Raw genomic sequence first — 23,116 nt, 5'->3', positions numbered from 1 at the left:
CAAGTTGGTGCGAAGTAACAAGCGGAGTACCACAAGGGTCTGTGTTGGCACCTATAATGTTTCAGGTCTATATAAATGATATGACGGTGGGTTTAAATAGCTACATTAACATGTTTGCAGATGATGCAAAATTGATGAAAGTAATAAAGAACCAAGAGGATTGTGAGGAACTACAGAGGGATATTGATAGAATTTATGAATGGAGTAAACGATGGAAATTAGAATTTAATATAAAGAAGTGCCATGTAATGGAGATGGGAAGAAGTAAAAGGAGACCTTCATGGGAGTATAAGATGGGAGGAATCACAATACCAAAGAGCAAAGAAGAAAAAGACTTGGGAGTAATAATTCAAGACACGATATCACCAGAAAAACACATCAATGGAATATTTGGCTCTACATATAATTTGCTAGCAAATATCAGGGTGGCATTTAATTACCTAGACAAAGAAATGATGAAGAAAATTATAACACACATGATACGCCCCAAACTGGAATACGCAGCAGTGGCATGGTCTCCACACAAGAAGAAAGATATAAGGAAATTGGAAAGGATACAAAGAACAGCTACGAAAATGATACCTGAATTGGAAGACCTAAGTTACGAGGAAAGACTGGAAGAAATTGGATTACCAACACTGCAAGAAAGAAGGGAAAGAGGAGACCTGATAACAATGTTCAAATTAGTAAATGGCATGGAGAAGACAGACAGAGATGATCTAGTTGTAAAAGTGGAGGAAGGAGATAGATGTACGAGGAGACATATGAAGAAATTAAAGAAGAGTCAATGTTTGGGAGATATTAAGAAATACAGCTTTCCGCATCGAACGGTTGAAATATGGAATAATTTAAAAGAAGAGGTGGTTGCAGCAAAGAGTGTGCACATGTTTAAAGAGAGATTGGACAAATTCAGGTATGGAGACAGGACTAATTGAGCTTTGGCTCGGACCCTGTACTATACAACTAGGTAAATACACCGATATATATATATATATATATATATATATATATATATATATATATATATATATATATATATATATATATATATATATATATATATATATATATATATATATATATATATAATTGTAAGTGTTTAGCCATTTCTATATACACTACCATTCTGAGTTTCACACTATGTGAGTTTCATACTTAATCCTAAATTCTTACCATCCCAAGTTTCGTTTGACAAGTATCAGTCACATTTACCTACCATTGGCATCACATGTATACACATAGTAAACCCTAAGTAGGAGCCCCTCTCTCTCTCTCTCTCTCTCTCTCTCTCTCTCTCTCTCTCTCTCTCTCTCTCTCTCTCTCTCTCTCTCTCTCTCTCTCAGTTGAACTCTCGATCTCAGAGGAGCTGGATACCCGAACCCATGACTAGTTTCAGTTGTCAAATCTTTCTACCTCCCTTAACACTGTCATGTCCAGTGTTAGCCCACTTGTGATTCACTGGCTGCTACTGATCCAACTCACCATGGTGTGCCCACAACACCTAATGGGTCACTGGACTTGTGCAAGTGCGTGAAATGGCCTTCCAGGTGAGAAGCAGCAGACACAATGGAGGACAGTGTCGAATGGAGAATTTACACTCATGAAGAAAGGAAAGGAAAGAAAAAAGAAAAGCAAACCAGACAGTAACAAAAGTGCAGGTGTAATGCCTCCCCCAATGACTAATACAACCCAAAATCACCTTTTTCATCTCACCTTCCCTTAAGGAGTGTCACCCAGGGACAGGGCAATATGGATAGCAGATGTTGCCCATCACCATTGGAACCTGTCTGTGCAACCCAAAATGACTGCCAAGACCATCATTACTGTGACTTGGGACAGAGACTGGCCAGGTTCCTGATGGAAGTGGGTTACCCTTATCAAGGTGCCATAATGAAGTTGATGAAGATTACCGAGGACAACAGATGCACCAAAGTAATGATCAGGAACTATGCCCACTTTATGCCTACAAGTTATATAGAGCAGCATCCTTTAGTCCTCTAAGGAACAAGGAACATGTCCTACACAGAGGAGCCCAGGAATCAGGTGACTGCCATGTGGCAAGGGAAACAACCGGCAATGGTCAGCTTCCCAGGAATGATGCTGTGCAAGGTGGAGAGGTTCAGTGGGAAGCCAGCCTTCCCACTGTGGCCCCACGGAGGTGGGGCCACAGGGAGTGGCAGTGCAACCACAGGGTGCAATGTGGCTTCTGTGAAGAGAACCACAACTCCAAGGAATGCAAGGAATGCATCATGAGAGGGGAAAGAGTCAACTGTCAGCAGGTCAACTGTCAGCAGGAGCACAATGCATGGAGTGTGAAATACTTCATGAGGCCCAAAACCCATCTCACCAAGGCCCCGGCGTCAGCTCTACCTTGTGTCAGCCGCACCCCCCCCCCTCCTCCTCCTCCAGACCTCACCTTGGTGGCTTATCCTTCCTTACACAGGCCGGTCACTAGTGGATAAGGTCAACCTCTATCACCTGCCAGTCACCTGACACCTCCACTACCCCAGGCAGCAGTGGCCAACACTGCTTGGGCCATTCCCCACCAGATAACTGGCCAGCCTGCCACCCCTCCACCATCCTCACCCACCCACGTACCTGGAGAGTGCCAACCAAGTTGCCCCCCTCTCCAAAAGGAGCAAGTGAGCCCCCATCCACACCTCATCCCACATCAAACTTTCCATGACATCCCTAGTACCCCCTCTGTACATTTTCAGTTTGTTAACTGCCTAAAGAATAAACCGTTTATTATCATTATTATTATTATTATTATTATTATTATTATTATTATTATTATTATTATTATACTCAACAACCAAGAGATCAACAAGCTACAGCAGGAAGTGGAGGCACTTCGCAGTGAGGTGAAGCAGCTCCACATGTCACAGGCTGCTCTACAGAAGAATGAGAATCTTTGGGTCTAGATTACCTCCATGCATTCAATGCAGGAAGTGGCCAGCATGCTCAGGTGAAGAACAGCAGCAACCCATTGTGTCATCTGACACCTGGCAGGATCCTAATACCCCCACTCCCCCAGGCCACACTCAGCCCTCTAGGAACGACAGAGAGAGTGGGAGGGGGCACCACCACCACACATCTAACAGTTCTTCAGTGGAATATTCACAGACTGATGAGTAAGGCCACCACTCTCCTGCAATACAGTAATCACTTGACTATCACCAGTTCACCTATCATGCCCTCAGTATGTTGCAGATTTTTCTGGCTAATATATGTAAATTTGTATTACCAACTCCTCAGTATACTGTGGGTTTCTGTGGCCAATAGATATTCATATTTTTTAAGATTTTAATTATTTCTGTGGTAAAATAACCATTTTCTGGACTAATAATTAATCAGTTCATAAATAAAAAATAAAAATACAGTACAGTACTGTACTGTATGACATATCAATTAAAATATATAAAAAGAAAATACATAGTGTACTGTAGATGAGTAAACAAAGAATTGCACATCATCATCAATTAAACTGTAGTATCTTCACAGGTGAGTGTACCAATTTTTTTTTTTCTTCTTTTTATCCGTAAGGATGAGTCTAAAAGTATGAGTTTAAAAATTGTTTAAGTGTAGAAAAGGTTTATAAGTGAGGAGGTGGTGCGCTCTGTGCTGTGATGATGTCACAACAGAAATGGCCGCCCAACCAAACTTATATCGGTGCTATACTCACTCATTTATTGCAGATGACTACAATACTGTCTGCATGCATGCAGTGACATGCACTAATAAGTAAAGTACTGAGTCTTGAATATATAAAAAGAATGTCAACATACATGCAATGACATGCACTAGTAAGTAAAGTACTGAATCTTGAATATATAAAAGAATGAAAATAAAGGAAAAGGTATGGGTAATTAATGATATTAGTAACAGATCTTTACCAAGAACCTCATCACCAAGGACAGCAAGTGTCCTTGCTAATACAAATCACTAAATAGATAAACATCAGCCATATGTTTTCTGCTACAAAGTTGAGTAGAATATAGTCATTTCCATGGCAACATCAATGATTTGTTTACAGTATCCTGGGAGGTGCCTAAAAACCATTCAGTTGGGCGACTCAGGCCACCCAAGCTGCACTACTGAACGCAATCCTGTCTCTACTTCGCATATTTTCACTCATCACGAGGGGTTTTGGAACCTAGTTGTGGTTTACGGGAGTAATCTCATAGTATCCTGCCTCTATATCTATCCAGTTTGGTCTTAAAAGCATGGACAGTTACAGCATTGACAATGTATTCACTGAGTTCATTCCATTTGTTCACATTTCTGTGAGGAAAACTATACTTCTTGATGTCTCTTCTGCAGTTAACTTTCTTCAGCTTCTTACTGTGTCCCCTTGTACTTTGTGTGTCTAAATTTATAAAACATTTTTTGTTCACATTTTCCATACCATTTATCATTCTATAGATGTTTATTAAATCTCCTCTCTCTCTCTCTCTCTCTCTCTCTCTCTCTCTCTCTCTCTCTCTCTCTCTCTCTCTCTCTCTCTCTCTCTCTCTCTCTCTCTCTCTCCTATTTTCAAGGGTAGAAATTGCCAACATTTTTAATCTCTTCATTGGTTGGCTTGCTCAACTCTGGAACCATCTTAGTGACTGCTCTTTGTACTCTTTCTAATTTTACAATATTCCTCTTTGTATGAGGAGACCACACCACTGCCACATATTTCAATCTTGGTCTTATCATGGAAATCAACAACTTTTTTTATCATTCCTTCATGTGTGTATGTGGTTTCCTGGAATCCTTTAAAAATAAATTTAACCCTGTTACTGATTATGCATTTTCTTTGTTGCTTTCTTTAGATATTAAAAGAAAAAAAATTTCATCAACCAACCTGTCAATGACAACAACAGCAATGCACTTCGCCCACCCATAACCACACTTCCCTCCTCATATCTCAGCTGCTCTTCCCTCCCTATGCTCACTTCCCATCTTATCACTTCCTACTGTACTCAGATATATTTTATCTAAACCTGAGAAAGGATGGTTTAGGGAGGTATTATAAATAGTGTATTTCAACTTTTGACTTTACAGTATTGTACTGCACTATATCTTTTTAAGTTATTATACCTTATTCAGTAAAACTACTACAATGGCTGTAAGTACAGGAATAGCTACTACAGGTGTTTTTCCTCCAAGTTATTTGAATCATGTGCAGCTTAAAATAGAGGGGTAGAGAGTGGTTTATTTCTCTCAAATATTACTTAATTTCCTTGTATTTTTCTCTTTTCCTTCGAAAATTGTATAGCTGCCTGCTATCATGCTAAACCCCTCTTGAATGTTGCAGCCCATATTCCATCATTTGTAGTACTTAAAAGTTAGAAAAAGGTACTATGTTAGATTCTTACTGGCTTAGAAAGTAAATTAATAAAAAAAAATGGAACAGTTGTCAGCAAATAATTGCCTACCTTGCTTTTGGATGCATAGAGCATAGTGACACGGCCACTGGCATCACCAATGTAGAGTTCAGGCTGACAAAATGCCCAGATTAATGTGGTGACCTCTCGTCCACGGTGTTCCAAGGAAGATGTCAACAGTTGTGTGTTGGCCTGCTGCAGCTTTGGAAAAGTAAGGAATTCATTAGTACTGATGATTAAAATCACATAAACAGAAACCAAGTTTCTTGCACTCAGTATAATGTGCAAGAAGAAAGCCTATTCCTTTCACGATTAACATTCATGTTTTGTGTAAACACAGTTCAGATTCAGTCATTTAAAGACAGTTTCCCAAGCCATACTTTTTTTTTTCCTTCTCTTTTTGGCCAGTTTTCCATGTTCAAGATTCCTCCTATGGACTTCGTCCACTGCAATTTCAGTCTACTTGAAAACCCCATCTTTTCATAATAAAATATTTATAATCTTATCCTAAATTACTCTTGTTTATTAAATCAGGATGGACCACTAGCACAACAGGCCAAGATATATAAGAAAAAATAAATAAATAATAATAATAATAATAATAATAATAATAATAATAATAATAATAATAATAATAATAATAATAATAACAACAACAACAATAATAATAATCTGTTTATATATATATATATCTATATACCATGCCACCAAAAAAGGGGAGCCAGACGAAGCACCATACACTTACATACACTTAATTCACACTCTTAGCCCTGTCAGCCCCTGGTGGAAAGGGACAGTCTTGTGGGCCACCTTATTACACCTAAAGAATCCAGGCACAGCACAGTTGGCTGTACCCGTCCATAGCAAGGCCCAAAAGCATATGATGGTTTACACCCCACTCCTTCATGAGACTGTTCTCTACTCCACACCTACTCCAATCCTGAGACCACAGCAGGTGCAGGGTATTATTACCTACAGAGTAGTGATGTAGTGAATACTAAGTTTTAGAACTCCATGGATGCTGAGGCAGTGCCAGATATATACTTCTCATAAAATGTGATTGTGGGTAAAATTGTGGATGTCAAGATATTTGCATTTGCAAATGCAGATGTAGTTGCAAATTACTGTAGTTGTAGTTGCAGATAGTTTTTAGACATGTTATAGTAATACAGAGTGCATCAAATTTATGACAAAAACCTCCAAAGAGAACAGACAGAGAGAAGAGGAAAAAATAAAAACAAAATAATAAAGAAAGTAGTATAATATGAAGTAGAAAATGTATAATATTTTTTTAAGAATGTAGAAGCAGATGTAACTGGGGAAGGGTAGTTAAGGGGCAAGGAGATAGAGGGAGCAGAGGTGGGGAGGGGGTTGACAGGGGAAGGATAACAAGGAGTAGGGAATGACAGGAAAAGGGAATACTTATTCCTCACTACTTCATCTCTCTCTCTAATTCTTCACTCACTCCTCACCCTTCCTGCTCATATATTTTATACTCTCTACTTTCTTCCAATACTCCCATCCTTCTCCTTCACCCTTCCTTGCCACACCCTTGCCCCATGTGCTCTCCTTTCCCCATTATGAACCCCTTCCTCCAATTACTCCCAGTATGCCTCTTCCTGCCCTGTTCCTTCCCTCCCTTCCTTTTTTTTTTTTGCCTTACCTCAAACCTCCCTCCCTGTTACCTCTCCTTCCCTTATATGTCCAGAATAAAGGGACAAGGGAGTGGTACCTATCACTCTCCCCCTCACTCATTCCATAGCATTCACTCACCATTCTTCCTCACTCTCTCTAATTCTCATTTTCAGTCAGCCTCATTATATTTAGCAGTCCTCAGGATTGTTCTTAATCACTCAATCTCACATTACATCTTTTGGTAACTCACTCACTCATGCCTGCATTTTTTCTCACACATTCTCACTCTAATTAGTTCTCATTTTCACTCACACTTTATCTTTCACTTATTTTCATAATCTACATTTTGCCTCTCATGTTTATTATCACTAATTCCTTCCTATCCACAGCCATTCTCACACTATTAATATCTGAATTTCCTTGAGCTTACCCTCAGTCTCTCTCACTCACTTAAACTTGGCCTACTTCAACTCACATGCTCATGACTCCCACAGACTCTCTCTCTCTCTCTCTCTCTCTCTCTCTCTCTCTCTCTCTCTCTCTCTCTCTCTCTCTCTCTCTCTCTCTCTCTCTCTCTCTCTCTCTCTCTCTCTCTCTCTCTCTCTCTCTCTCTCTCTCTCTTGCTTATATTTTCAGTGTCCTTTACACTCAGTCATTCTCAGTCAGATGATGATTTGGAGCTTTTGTTGTTTTAAAACATGGGTGCAAATAGAATTGTATTTCCTTGAATATAGGTTGAGATCTGAAGACCAAATGTTTAAGCAAAAGATTGGGTGATGACCTAAACAGTTGATAGAAAAGGTAATAGCAACTCTAGGCTTCAGAGATGAAGCATTCACTTACTATGGCCAGTAAACAAGAGAAATCAAGAGAAATCTTTACCAGTTACTTAGTAATGAAGAGAATAAGTGTCTTGAAACCTCCCTCTTGAAAGAGTCCGAGTGATAGGAATGGAGAAATACAGAAGCAGGCAGAGAGTTAAAGAGTATACCAGAGAAAGGGATGAATGAATGATAATACTGGTTAACTCTTGCATTAGAGAGGTGGACAAAAATAGGGATGAAAGAAAGAAGAGTCTTGTGCAACAAAGCCATGGGAGAAAGGGAGGCATGCACTTAGCAAGATTAGAAGAGCAGTTAGCATGAAAATAGCAGTAGAAGAAAGCAAGAGATGCAAGATTACAGCAATGAGAGAGGCTGAAGACAGTCAGTTAGAGGAGAGGAGTTGATAAGACAAAAAGCTTTTGATTCCACCGTCTAAAATATCGGTATGAGTAAACCCCCTAAATATGTGAAGCATACTCCATACATGGACATACAAGGCCTCTGTACAGAGTTAGCAGCTGGGTGGGTGAGAAAAACTTGTGGAGATGACTCAGAACATCTAACTTCATAGAAGTTGTTTTAGCCAGAGATGAGATGTGAAGTTTACAGTTTAGATTATAAGTAAAGGATAGACCAAGGATGTTCAGTGTAGAATAGGGGAACAGTTGTGTGTAACTGAAAAAGAGGAGATAGATATCTGGAAGGTTGTGTCAAGTTGATAGATGGAGGAATTGAGTTTTTGAGGCATTAAACATTACTAAGTTTGCTCAGCCCCAATCAGAAATTTTAGAGAGATCAGAAGTCAGGTGTTCTGTTATCTCCCTGCATAAGATGATTAATTCCTGAAGGGTTGCAGGTCTATGAAAAGACATGGAAAATTGCAGTGGTATCATCAGCATAAGAGCGGATAGGACAAGAAGTTTGGTTTACAAGATCATTGATGAATAATAAAAAGAGAGTGGGTGACAGGGCAGAACCCTGAGGAACACCACTGTTAATACACTTAAGAGAAGACTAATGACCATCAACCACAGCAGCAACAGAACAGTTAGAGAGGAAACTTAAGATGAAATTACAGAGAGAAGGATAAAAGCTGTAAGAAGGTAGTTTGGAAATCAAAGATTTGTGCCATTTATGTCACAGGTGGGGACAAGGAGTACCTCTTGGAAGCAGCCAAGATCCCCAAAGGCACTGGGCATCACATGGTGGAGGCTGCCCTCAAGGCGGTATTCAACGCTGGACTGGAGGTACATATTCAAGGAATCATGTTTGACACTACTGCCTCAAACACAGGTCCCAATTAAGGAACCTGCATCAAGATTCAGGAGGGTCTGAGAAGGAATCTCCTCTGGTTTGTGTGCAGGCACCACATCTTGGAAGTGATCCTTGGAATGTTTTCAAACACTGTTATGGACCATCTGACTGGCCTAATGTCCCTTTCTTCCTCCAGTTCCAGGACCAGTGGGACTTCCTCAACTAGAAATCTTGGATGTCCTCCATGGATGAAGAAAGCTTCCTACCCTTCCTGACAGGCGAGTTGTCTGATGCAAGGGAGACAACTTTGAGCAAGCTCAAGAGTGCCATCAAACAAGGGAGCCATCCAAGAGATGACTACAAGGAGCTCTTAGTTCTCCCCCATATCTTCCTGGGAGGCAATATTGGGATGACTTTCAAGATGAGGACACCAGGAGCATTTCATCAAGCAAGATGGATGTTGAAGGGAATCTACACTCTCAAGATTTTCCTCTTCAGGTCTCAGTTTCAGCTGACCTCTTATGAACTTCAAGCCATGGAACATGTGTTCCTCTTCGTTGCCCTCCTCTATGCCATTCCACGGAACGAGGCCGTGGTTCCTTCCCATGCTCCCTACAACAACCTCCTGTTCATGAGGGAACTTTGCAGAGAAATCACCAATAAGTGCATTGCTGAAGTGGCACTGAAGGCATTCAAGTGCCATCTCTGGTACATGTCAGAAGACTTGGTGCCTCTCTTTCTCTTCAACGAAAGGTTTACAAAGGAAGAGAAAGCCTCCATGGTCCAGAATATGAAGAGGGAGGGTAAGGGACTGAAATGTTTGGACGGAAAGGCCTTCAATCCCAACAAACCTCTTTCAGGCTTCTTTAGTTCCCAGTCAAGAAAGGCACTGGATCTCCTGCTCCCAGGACAGGGAGAGGAACTGGCCACACTCTTGGCTAAGAGCCCCACCAGTTGGGAGGGGTATCCTCTCTTCTGCAGGATAAAGAGGGCAACTGACCAGGCGAAGGTGGTCAATGATGTTGTTGAACGGGGAGTGGCCCTGATGACCACCTTCAACAAGACCATCACCTGAGAAGCTTAGAAGCAGTTCCTTCTGAAGGTGATGGCCAAGGACAGGAGGGAGTGCCCCACGACCTCCAAGGCTGCTCCTGCTGGAGCCCGAGCGATCATGGGGAGGGAGGGAGGGAATGGGGGAGGAAGGAGGGAAGGGGAGGGAAGGAAGGAAGGGAAGGGAGAGAGAGGGAAGGAGGTAGGGAAGGGGAAGAGTGAGAAAGAACACACACACACACACACACACACACACACACACACACACACACACACACACACACACACACACACACACATTTTCAGATGCAATGGCACTGCACTGCCACTGCACTGCTTTACGCTGGAGGTGAGGACAAAATACACAGATACACAGTTCTGGGCCATGCTGCCAGAATGAATAAGTGTTTTTACAGTGTTTTCAATACCCCAAGTTTTGCGATCCTCAAGTTTAACACCATGCCAGAAGAAAGCAAGCAAGAAACTCAAGAGGATACAGTAGATAAAATGCATGGGGATTTTGGTAGAAATGTCACACATGCAGCTGATGTAGTAGGTCATGATGGGGAGATAGCTGCCTTGGCGAGTCTATTGTCGCCTTCCAAAGGCTGGGAAAGCATTCCCTTCTGGGTCAAAATGTCCCCTTTGACACCAAAAGTTTGTTCAGAACTTTCTTAACCAGCAGAATGGGATCCAGGAATGGAGAAATGGTTCAGAAGACAGAAGTTTAGACAAGCAGTAAATAAGTATACTAGGGGGGGCATCCTCATGGTTTCCATGGCTGGTCACACACCTCCTGGTGCAAAGTCCACCCTGTGGAGATGTTATGATGTCGCCTATTGAGACAGTCCATCAGAACATTGGATGACCCCTTGATGAACTGTGTCACCAGATGAATGTCATGTGGGTCTGCCCAGGTTTGTATGGCTCGGGCCTCCTTATTCAAAGAAATGGAACAAGAGTATCCTTCCTTAGCCAGCCAGGTGTTCAAGTGTCCTAGAGTTGCCCAAGAACAGAGCTATGGTGCTGTGCTCCAGGGATCTCTCAAACTGCTGAAGACCCAGACAAATTGCTCTGAGCTCTAAAAGACTTATGTAAAGTCTAGCTTCTGCTTCTCCCCAATCTCCACTCACTGAAACTTGCAGGAGGGACACACCCCAGCCTTCCTTGGACACATCCATGAACAGGAAGTGGTCAGGGACTGCCAGCTTGAGCAACTGAGATTCTCTTCCAACTGCCATCAGTGAATTTCCTGGATGATTTCCATGTCCCACATGACTAGGAAGTCTAGGGGGGTGCAAATCCCTCTTCCACAAATTGTGTTGTAAGGCTGCTATCAATGTCAATACTGTCTCTATCTTGAAATGGGAGGTGTGAACAAATTGGATGAGTCATGAAAGATCCAGAATTGGGTGCAAATCCCATGGCCTTGGGCACCACAAACAGGGGACTATAGAACTCTGGATTCTCTGGCACTTCTTCTTTTGCACCCATCTCTTGCAAATGCAATACCTCCCTACCTTATACAACCTGAAGGCATAAGGTGTGGAGGAAGTGGACAAAAGGTGAAGGGAATCCTGTATTCATCCCTCAGGATCCACAGAATCCACTCCTCTGCACCTATCTCCTGCCATTCAAGACAGGCTGGGCAAGACAAGCAGCAGTGATGACAGACAGAGCCAGGGTTTTCGATGGCAAAAAAAAAATACCCCCTCTTAGCTTGAGACTGACCATGTGATGCAGAACCCAATGCTGGGTTCTTCTGGGGCCCTGCCTTTTTTCTGCTCTCTACACTGAGCTGAAGACAAAACAGACTAAGAGAAGACAGGTCTAGAGTAGCCCAACGTGAAAGGCTAAGACCCTTGTTCAACCAGGGGCATTCCCACATGGGGACTAAGCTTGGCTAACACCCTCACTGCCTGCTGTTGACCTCACATAGGCATGAAGGGCCCCATATATACACCCATGCAGTGAAATTCTGTATCTTCCTAATGGCTGTCAAGAAATCATCCAGGTGCACCTTATCCACCTGTTTCATCCTCACAGAGGGTTCCTTTGATTCAAGAGGTAAGGTCATAGGAGTACCCCTGTTAACACTGGCTGCTTAATCAAGGAGAGGCTGGTCATGCACCTTGTAACAGTAGTGTAACTTCCTGAATGGGTAATGGGCCAGATGTCCCACTGTGTAGCTCCCTTTCCCAGACCCCTGTCCCACATGCCAATGATAGTCGGGACAGGATTGAAAACAAGCACCTTCTTAGTGGGAAGTTATCCCTGTGATAAAGGAGACGTGAGCCTTTTCTGATTCCACTGTTGCATCCAGGAAACATTGGCAGAGGTACTGCAAAAAACTGTGGAAATCCACCATAGCAGCCAAAGAAACTAAATCCTGCACCTCCTCCTCTGAATCAAGAGACACTTTACCTCTCATCTGATGACACACCACTAGAGGAGAGGCCATGACACATGGTTGCCCAAAATCAGTAGGCAACAGATGATACTGCCATTCTATCATAGCCTGTTGCTCATGTCAATCAAGACACGCACATCTCTCGTGTCGCTCATGTTGCATGTCACTCATGCTACTCCTCTATCATCCCTGGTGTAACGTGCACCCCATGCAACAAATGGGAGCATGCTGTCTGTGGAGGGTGGCCACCTGCCACAGTATGATAATGTGAAGAGCAGCTCTTCTGTAGCTGGTTCCCTCTTGTGCAGTGGACATGGAGGATAAAGGGATAGGCCCCGCTGTTGACACAAGCCTATTATCCTCCAATGGCCACAGTGGCAGGATATACTTCATTGTGTCTCATGTCTTGGTGCCACTTGCATGCCTTGCCTCACCCTGGGGCCTGAGACTGGGACTGGGGTCAGATAGCATAGCGTAATTGTGTCCTGTGTCTCTGTTGCATCTCATGAGGACTGGGGATCCAGGCACGGCGTGGGAAACCAGTTCCGCCACCACGGGATGCAACCACTTGCACCACCTCACAATGTCTTTAGAAGGAAGCTTGGGCATGGGGGACACTTGGTCCAGTTCCTGGCTATTATCTTCTAAACCTAAATTGACCCTAGACCCCTTCCCAATTTCCCAGTTGGGCCCACCCTCTGGTACATCTGTTTGGAGAAACTTCATGCCCACTACATCACCGAGATCAGGGGTGAGTTGGCACTGGACTCCAGGCAATACAGGCTGAGAAACAGGAGGAGCTGGAATGGAAGGCAAATTAAGAGCTAGCCTGCTCCCTGGCTGTGCAACTAAAGAGGAGAAAAAGTCAATCAGCACCCAGCACTGTACAGGCAAAAAAAAGGAAACTAAGCTCACCACAGCAAATGACAAAATCAGAACATACAAAGTCAGCAGAAATCTGTGAGGCAGATTTCCCCTTACCGAAGATGATGGCTGAGGCTCCCCAGGATGAGCCCCGTGAAGAGGAGTGGCAAGCTCTGCTCTCCCTCTTAGCCTTCAACTTCCTCTGGTGACTGAACAATTGGGGCCATAAACCCCAGGGTCCAATCAAGGCATTCAAAACAATGCAAATCCACACAGCAAAATCAAGAATGGCAATTGATACATACATCATGAGGATCATGGGCAGCACTAGGAATAAACATGTGGCAGGTGTAATAATGGCATCTACTGCTGGCAGAATCACTGTTAATCCTCACATTGGTGTTGGGAGGCAGACCAGCTGAGTTCCAATCACTTCCTGGAGAAGATCTGATGTCTCCCACAAGGTAATATCTTTCTCCAGAACATTGGTAGAGCCCAAATAAGGAGAAAGAGCTGTCATAAAGTCAATAGGGCACACACAAAAGACATGTAATTTTAAAGGGACAAAATTGGTAAGGTGACTGGCATTGTGCTTAACGCAGCTACCACAGCACCCAGGAATGGCAGTGCATTCAATTTAAAGCTGTATGTTGGTATGATTATTTTTTTACTTATTTATTTATTTCATTTATTTATTTATTTACTTATTTATTTATTTATTTTTATTTTTATTTTTTACTTATTTATTTATCTATTATTAATTTATTGTTTTTATTTATTTACTTATTTATTTATTTGTTTATTATTATTTATTTTATTTTATTTATTTATTTATTTATTTATTTATTTATTTATTTATTTCATTTATTTCTTTTTTTTTTTTTTGCTGTGGGCACAATTCATGTATAGGACAAAGCCTAAGCTATGCTTAATGTCTGATGACTTTAAAGTTTTACCTAAGTTCTTTATAAAAATAAATTTCCCTAGTGCATAATATTCATGCAGTATAATTATCCCAATACAACATTACATGGTGAAACAAATACTACTTCATCGCAAATTTACTGGCTGTCTTCCCACCATGGGTTCAAACACTATAAAAAATTATACTACAGCCAGGTTGCTGCTAACATGGAATATTCTACTAGGACCAGTTTGCCTCCAAGTCACAATGTAATGCACAAGACTCAAAACCCTTACATATAAGTGGGCCACAATTATTCATGAGAAGTCTGTAATGTGGGGCAGAGTAACACTAATGCACAGGGAGGGTGTGAGCTGCTGCCACTGTCTCCACCTGCAGTGATGCTAGAGAGCATGCCACCACCAGCCCTGTCATCAGTGGCAATGCTAATATAGCAAGTGACCTTCAGGGGAGGGAGTGAGTCACTGACACTGCCACCACCATCCCTACTACCTGTGGTGATAGTACTGAGCATGCCAATGCCGCCAGTACTGCCACTGCCACTCTTGCCACCCGCAGTGATACTACACATTAGAATATCGTGTATTAACAACAATCTGGCTATAAAACATGCTTTCCCTTGAGGGCAAGGTGACAAGGCTCTACCACCTTGCACCAACAGTCATTTGCTGTATGACTGCCAAAATTAAAGGATGTACTTTTAATCACATTGTATCTCTGCCCTCAAACTTCCTGCAATTATTCATTTTATTAACTGACTAATTAATTAATCTATATGTAAAATGAGAGATATTGATGACTAAAGTTTAGTCTACCACTTCATGTGATCTCTCTCTCTTTCTCTCTCTCTCTCTCTCTCTCTCTCTCTCTCTCTCTCTCTCTCTCTCTCTCTCTCTCTCTCTCTCTCTCTCTCTCTCTCTCTCTCTCACATACAGAATAAATAAATAAACAAAATAAAATAATATCAAATCAGAAATACAATCTTGCTAAAAAAAAAAAAAAAGGCTGATCATAGGAACATTGTGTCATCATGGGAATCAAAGTCAAACACACACAAGTGCTATGTGGTAATGACAGTAGTGAAACCAATAATCTGCAGCATCAGCACAGTAAAGACAGTTTAGCGTACACAACAGACTTCAGGATGTAGCAGAGTGTGGCAGCCCACACTCAGCTACAGTCAGATTTTTAAGTTTTACCTAATGTTCTTTGTAGGAATAAATTTTCCTAGTGCATAACGTATAATTATTGCAATACTACATTACTTATTAGTGTATTTCTTCATAAAGTGTAGTGTTATTTTGTGTCAACATTTTATTTCATTTTATTTATTTTTATTATTATTATTATTATATTTTTTTATTTTTTTATTCATCTATTTATTTATTTTCATTTTTTTTTTTTTTACATGGGCACAGCTATTCTGTGATCTAATAAATTCTAGAAAAAAATAAATAAAGCTGACCATGAGGATTCTGCATCAAGGGGAGTGAACCTGCACATACACTTTGATCACCTGCCATAGCTATGTGAAAAGCTCAAAGTATAAACCAAAAAAAAAAAACTTTAGCTCCTTAGTAGTTTTACAACCAAAAGTCAAAGCAGAGCCATAAATGACATAATAGAGGTTAAAAAAATTACAATTATTGTCAGCTACTGCCTAATGTTTTGTAGTTTATCTTTTCAGATGCTAACTTTTCACTTAGCTATGCCTACCACTAGAATCAGTAATAATAATTATCACTCCAGTAATGTTAATCATCACTTAAATACTCACAAAAATCTTTATGATTTTTTCAGATCTTTATCTTTTCAGATGCTAACTTTTCACTTTGCTATGCCTACCACTACAATCAGTAATAATAATTATCACTCCAGTAATGTTAATCATCACTTAAATACTCACAAAAATCTTTATCTAATGAATCAAAACTGAAAAAAAGTGATAACCAAAAACAGTAAAAGATGTCCAAATAGCTTACCTCAAACACCATGACCATTCCACAACTAAGAGCACAGGCCACTTGCTGCTCATCAGGTGAAATGCTAAGCTGCATCACACACCCATTCTGGCAGAAACAATAGCAATCAAATTAGGAAAAGACTTAGGAAGATTTACTTAGCTTCTCTTTAGTGGTGCTGATCTCCATGTTATCTAATGACATCAGAGTTGTCTTTTATTGAAGTTTCTATTACTTGATATCATGTGAATTATTACATACACTATCCCTCCTATTTGGCTTAGCCTCATAATTATTATCATGGTTATTGAATCCATAGTTGATAAAATTAATATTATATGAAAAATTCAAGTTAGGAGAAATCTAGTGGTATATACAAAAAATAAAAAATAAATAAAAAGTGAAATAGTCTTATAAATCAAAGTGCATTACCATGAAACTGTGAAATATTCTTATAAATCTTACAATATATAAACTTGCACCTAGGCCACAGTGGGGTTTTCACAGATAAGGCAATTTCACTTGGGATGGCAAGAGAGAGAGAGAGAGAGAGAGAGAGAGAGAGAGAGAGAGAGAGAGAGAGAGAGAGAGAGAGAGAGAGAGAGAGAGAGAGAGAGAGAGAGAGAGAGAGAGAGATTATCAGTAACAGTTATTCTCTCTCTCTCTCTCTCTCTCTCTCTCTCTCTCTCTCTCACCAAGAGGATAAAGCTGCTGATTATGACTCCAGCACAAGCTTTTTAATCAAAACTGCTGTACCACCCATAAAGGAAGTACTGGAAATTTACAATTAATAACATTATATATATATATATATATATATATATATATATATATATATATATATATATATATATATATATATATATATATATATATATATGTAAATTTGTTTGATGATGGGTTAATTTAGTATAAAAATTCACACCATTCCATACAATCTATGTATATTCCAATCTATTTAAAATATAGACTAACTATATCATAAATGATCATAAATAATCATAAATTATATTGTAACAACTAGCATATAAGCTACATTTGACCTGTGATCTGAGCAGATCTCCACCCTGCTCCAACCAGCTAACACCAGAGCCAACTCTCCACCATTCCACTCCATAATGTGGACTTATTTGCATAAATAACTTATGGTGTACTCAAACTAGTGTATTTATTGTTAGGTTGCTTGGTAACATCTAAAGTCTGCCCAATTAAGGTAAATTTCTGCATAACATGGAACTGTAATAATATTCCTGTTTTTCAACAGAATAATGTGAGAGAGGTACGGGAGGTGAAAAAGTAAGTGCTGTGTTCAACTCCTGTTTACTTTCTCTCTCTCTCTCTCTCTCTCTCTCTCTCTCTCTCTCTCTCTCTCTCTCTCTCTCTCTCTCTCTCTCTCTCTCTCTCTCTCTCTCTCTCTCTTTCTCTCTCTCTCTCTTTCTCTTGTGTGTGTATGTGTGTGTGTGTGTGTGTGTGTGTGTGTGTGTGTGTGTGTGTGTGTGTGTGTGTGTGTGTGTGTGTGTGTGTGTGTGTGTGTGTGTGTGTACCTAGTTGTATTTACCTAGTTGTGGTTTATGCGAGGAGGAGTCTATGCTCAAGCTGTCCCATCTCGATATTTACTATTATCCAATCTCTCTCTTTAAAACTATGTATTGTCCCAGAATGTACTATGTCTCTTTCCAACTCATTCCAAACTCCAACAATTTGTTGTTGTTCTTTTTTATATCCATTCTGCACACTTCCTTCTTCACTTTCAGGTCATGTCCTCTAGCATTTCTGTAATCTCGCATCACCAGGTCCTTGCAGTCTAAAATCTCAATTCCTGACATTATCTTGTACATAGTAATCAGATTTCCTGTCTCTCTTCTCTCTTCCAAATTGCAGAGCTTTAATTTTTTTTCAATTTCTCTTCAAATGACATATTATATAGGGTTAGAGGCATTTATGTTGCAGCTCTCTGTATTTGTTTCAATTTCCCCTTGTCTCTCTTAGTACTTAGAGACCATAACACCACAGCATATTCCAAACATGGTCTTATCATAGTCACAGTCAATTTTCTCATCTCATCCAGATAATTAAAAGTAGTTTTTATATTTCATAGCAAATTGTAGGTCTCACTTGTTATCTTGCTGATATGTTTCTCTGCTGACAGTTTGTCAGTAATGGTGACTCCAAGGTCTTTCTCCTCACTCTGCACTTCAATGAATTCTTTTCCCATTGTGTAACAATACTCATGTCTTTTAGTACTGTGTACAAACTTTAGTATTACACATTTTCCTGTGTTAAATTCCATTTCCTATCTTTGACTCCACTCCCAAACTACATTCAGATCTTCTTGCAAAGTGGTACAATCATCCTTCCTCTCCATCTTTTTCATTAGCTTTGCATCATCAGCAAACAGACTCATGTAACTAGTCATTCCTTCCATCATGTCATTCACATATAAATTGCTAACATCACTTATGCAAAGACAGATCCCTGCCGGAATCCACTAATTATCTTCCTTCAAGAGAATTGTCTATCTCTGATCACTGTTCTCATTTCTCTGTCCATCAGAAAACTGGTTATCCATTTCAATAATGTTTCTGTTAATGCCCCGATACTTTCCAATTTCCACAAGATTCTTTTATGGGGCACCTTATCAAATGCTTTCTTCAAATCTAAATACACACCATCAACCCATCCCTCTCTCTCTTGGACAACATCAGTAACCATAGAACAGTGTGTGTGTGTGTGTGTGTGTGTGTGTGTGTGTGTGTGTGTGTGTGTGTGTGTGTGTGTGTGTGTGTGTATGTGTGTGTGTGTGTGTGTGTGTGTATTTACCTAGTTGTATTTACCTAGTTGTATTGTACAGGGCAAGAGCCAAAGCTCATTTTGTCCTGTCTCCATAACCACATTTATCTAGTTTCTCTTTAAACATGTGTACACTGTTTGTCACAATCACCTCTTCCTTCAAATCATTCCAAATTTCAATAGTTCTATATAAGGAAGCTGCATTTCTTGATGTTGCTTGAACATCCACTCTTTATTTTCTTCCCATGCCCCTTTATCTGTCTCTCTTCCTCCTCCATCTGTGGTACCAAGCCATTTCTGTTTATTCTTCTATATTGTTTACTAATTTGTACATTGTTTTCAGGTCTCCTCTTTCTCTTCTCTCATAGTATTGGTAAACCCATCTCTTCCTTCATAGCTTAAGTCTTTCAATTCTGGTACCATCTTTGTCACTATCCTCTGTATTTTTTTCATTTCCATATTTTTTTTTTTTTTCTATGTGGAGCCCAAACTACTGCTGTGTATTCAAATTTAGGACACATCATGCTTGTTATAATTTTCTTCATCATTTATCTAAATAGTTGAACACCATCTTAATGTTTGTAAACAAGCTTTTATGTAGAGCCAAATATCCCGTTTATATGTCTTTCGGTTGATTGTGTGTCCTGAATCATTACTCCCAAATCTTTTCTTCATTATTTTTCCTTATCATTTCTCCTCCCATTTTGTACTTCCATGAAGATTTCTTTTTACTTTTTCCTATTTCTAACACATTGCATTTTCTGGCATTAAATTCTAGTTTCCAACATTGGTTCCATGCATGTATCTTGTCAATATCCTTTTGTAACTCCTTGCAGTCATTTTCATCCTTTATTATTTTCATTATTTTTGCATCATCAGCAAACAGGTTTATATAACTATTTAGATCCTCAGTCATATCATTTACATGCATTTGAAACATAACAGGTGCCAACACAGATCCTTGCAGTATCCCACTTGTCACTTCATGCCAACTTGAATTAGTATCTCTAATTACTGTTCTCATTTCCCTACCTTGTAAATAATCCTCCATCCATCCCAATGTTGCTCCCTTTAGTCTTCCTCAATTCTCTAGCTTCCATATAAGGCTTTTTGGAGAACTTTTATCAAATGTTTTTTTTAAGATCCAGGTATACCACATCAACCCATCCGTCCCTCTCTTGCACTTCATCTATCATTTTCGTATACCCGTGCATTTTTCAGAGTGGGGTTAAGTCACAAGACAAAAAAGTAGGGAGGGGGTACAGGTACAAGGCGGGGGAGGGATGTGTCGTGCCCACCCACCACCCACTATGAGCAACGAGATTTTAATAATTTTGCTAGCTACACCTCCATGAAGAGGATAGTGGCAATTTAACTGTGTCATGTTGTTCATTGTTTTATAATCTTTCAAACAATAGCACTCCCAACATGGTGCTCAAAAGAGGAGTTGGAGGGGGAGGAAGACAAAATACCTACTGCAGCCTACTCAGCAGGCAGGCCTCTCTCCACAGCTCTGGACTCTCTTCATCTCATCTGTCTTCTATCTTCCTCTTCTTTGCTATTTCCTCTTGTTTAACTCACTGCACATGACAATATTGTGGCTGGGACTCAGGTGGAGGAAGATGATTGTCACCCTTGCTCACTTTATTCACCCTCCCTGCCACCAATAACAAAGCAACTCTACAGGTCAGGTCCAAAGCCCCATAATAAAATTTGAAACAACAATTTAACAATACATGTGAAACAATATATTGCTCCCTTCCTCACTCACTCGCTCACTCATTTGCTTGCTTGCTCACAACATTCACTCACTTGCTCGCTCACTCACAACACTCCCCTATGATCCTAGAGATCACAATATTAACATGGTTAAGTAGGTCGGCACATCCTAGAACCCCAGCGTAACTGTGGTCCTTCCAGGCTGTTAACATTTTTCTCCTCCTCCTCCTCCTCTTTTATACTGTCATCCTCTTCTTCTTAGCTAGAGTCTTTATCACAGCACCAAGCTTGGGGCCACACCTGGATCAGCAAGGCATCGTCATTGTTTACTGCGTCAGACTTCCTCATGGCTGAACATTCCCCCATGGAGGGTAGTGGATACATGATTAACCATAAATCATGCACATGGCAGGGCATGCCATCAACTTCAACATTTTGATCAGGAATAACTCTTGTAACCGTGCCCTCTGCACTTTTCAAGTCGCAGTGCCTGCTGGAGTGTCAAATCCACACATGATCTCTGACACTGTAGTAATGCTGGCTGGTCAATGGGTTGGTCTATCTCAATGCCAAGTAACCTTACTTCACACCTGAATAACTGATGGGCAAGAGCAGATGTGGCATCATGTCCTCATGGCATCACATTGTAACGATAGACTGCTTCAGCCACAGAGCAGCCTATCAGTGCCACTATAGTCTTCACCAAGTGGTGGCACCTTTCTGATATTCAGTCATCCGACAGAACATTTCCACAACAGCAGCTAACAGCCATGCCCCAGGGATCAGCAAACTCCTCAAACATGGAGCTGCAGAAGCTGGTGGCATTGTCAGTCAACAACCCTTCAGGCACTTCCCACTCCAAAAAATACCAACTCCACCTGCCCAACAATGCTGGAGGTGTCCTAATGCCTTAGTCCCCTCCAGATGGTGTAGTGCAATGGACCACAGTCTGTGAGAGTGAGGTAATGTCTATTACTGACATAACAGATGTCCATACTCACTTTGGCCTATATCTCACTAACTCTCAATTTCCCTTTCTGCCACTTTGTGGTGCAGGATCAATGGATTGAGATTCACGACACTCCTGAACTACAGGATGTACTTGTTGCTGCTGAACTGTGGGACAGTCTCTCCTGCAAAAATATAGTGTATGCCTAGGTGTCTGCTGGTGTCACGGATCTTGGCAATGTCCTGCCAGGTGATGTTGTCAACCACTCCGCATGCTAACTACTCACCTTCCAAGCTAAGCCACCTCTTCAGCAGTTGGGTTAGCATGTCAGCTTTATTCTCTGCAAAAGACACAAACTTCACATCCAAACTCAGACCATACTCCTCAACCACACCTGTCAGAGTTCCCAAGTGCCTGCGGATCAACATCTACCTCAAAGCTTTGGTCTTCACATGACTTGCCTGACAGTGTGTCTGTCACCCAATGAAACAAAGTCCTGGAGCCTGTCATCTTTCAAGCAATGGCCAGGTTCAGCCCCATGATGACTGCATCCAGTTCAGCAAGGTTGATGTGGGGGAGCCCTTACCCCGCCTCAGCCAGTAAACATTTTCTGTGCTATTCTCCACTTCCAAGACTGCTCCAAGCATGTGGGAACTTGTGTCAACCAACAGCAAGGCTATTCACCACTCACATCCCACTGCCCTCTGGCTCAATCAAAGCTCTTGACTTTTTTCAAAGTCTCTTCAAGCATAGAGCGCAGCTTTGAGTTGGTGACTTCATTATCCCAGGTAGCGGTGACTTTGTTGGCATATCTCTTAATAAACGATGCTGCTGCTCTCAGCCAGCCACATACAGGCAGGTGGCTAGTCAGCTGGCCAAACAGAGAGAATGCTGTCCGCCTTGTCAGTTTCTGTAGCACATCTTCAATGCTGTTGTTCCACTTCCAGGAGAGGCCCCTGCACTCCCCTTAGACTCTCATGCCAAGCACCCTAGTTCCTTCAGGTATGCATTCGGCAGGTTTACATACTATGCTATGACATCTCAAATGACACTCGACATCAACTGCAGAGGCCACACTTTCATTCTCAAGTATGTCATCCACACAGAGTGAAGCAGCTCTGTTAATCATCTCATCCCAACTCAGCATGGTGCTCAGAACTTTCTTCAGAACAAGAGGTGCAATGCTCAGCCCAAACCTCAACCATGTTAAGCAGTACTGCTGCCCTCTACATACCACAGTCTGGCACAACCACAAAGACTTATGGACTTATGGACAAATCCAGAAGAGCCACCTTCTGTCCCAGCACCTGATGTTGCTGCCCCTGCTGCATTTGCACACCAATGTGCAGCAGAGGGTCATCTG

The 23,116-nt window shown here is 41.1% G+C and overlaps 1 protein-coding gene across 4 annotated transcripts in view; it reads right to left on the bottom strand.

Annotated features, from left to right (window-relative positions):
• LOC135100446 (uncharacterized) overlaps positions 1–23,116 on the bottom strand; it is a 61,967-nt gene that overhangs the window by 13,613 nt on the left and 25,238 nt on the right. For 3 of the 4 annotated variants that reach the window (XM_064003343.1, XM_064003344.1, XM_064003345.1), the window contains 2 exons: positions 16,317–16,403; positions 5,424–5,573 (listed from right to left, as the gene is read on the bottom strand). In XM_064003343.1, coding sequence (XP_063859413.1) covers positions 5,424–5,573; positions 16,317–16,403 — 237 coding nt within the window. Of the gene's footprint in view, positions 1–5,423; positions 5,574–16,316; positions 16,404–20,561; positions 20,743–23,116 lie in introns of those variants that run through there. The other variant, XM_064003346.1, reaches the window with a different exon arrangement.

The sequence above is a fragment of the Scylla paramamosain genome, chromosome 5 (assembly GCF_035594125.1).
Source record: "Scylla paramamosain isolate STU-SP2022 chromosome 5, ASM3559412v1, whole genome shotgun sequence".
Taxonomy (NCBI): Eukaryota; Metazoa; Arthropoda; class Malacostraca; order Decapoda; family Portunidae; genus Scylla; species Scylla paramamosain.
This window is presented reverse-complemented; position numbering and strand designations above follow the sequence as displayed.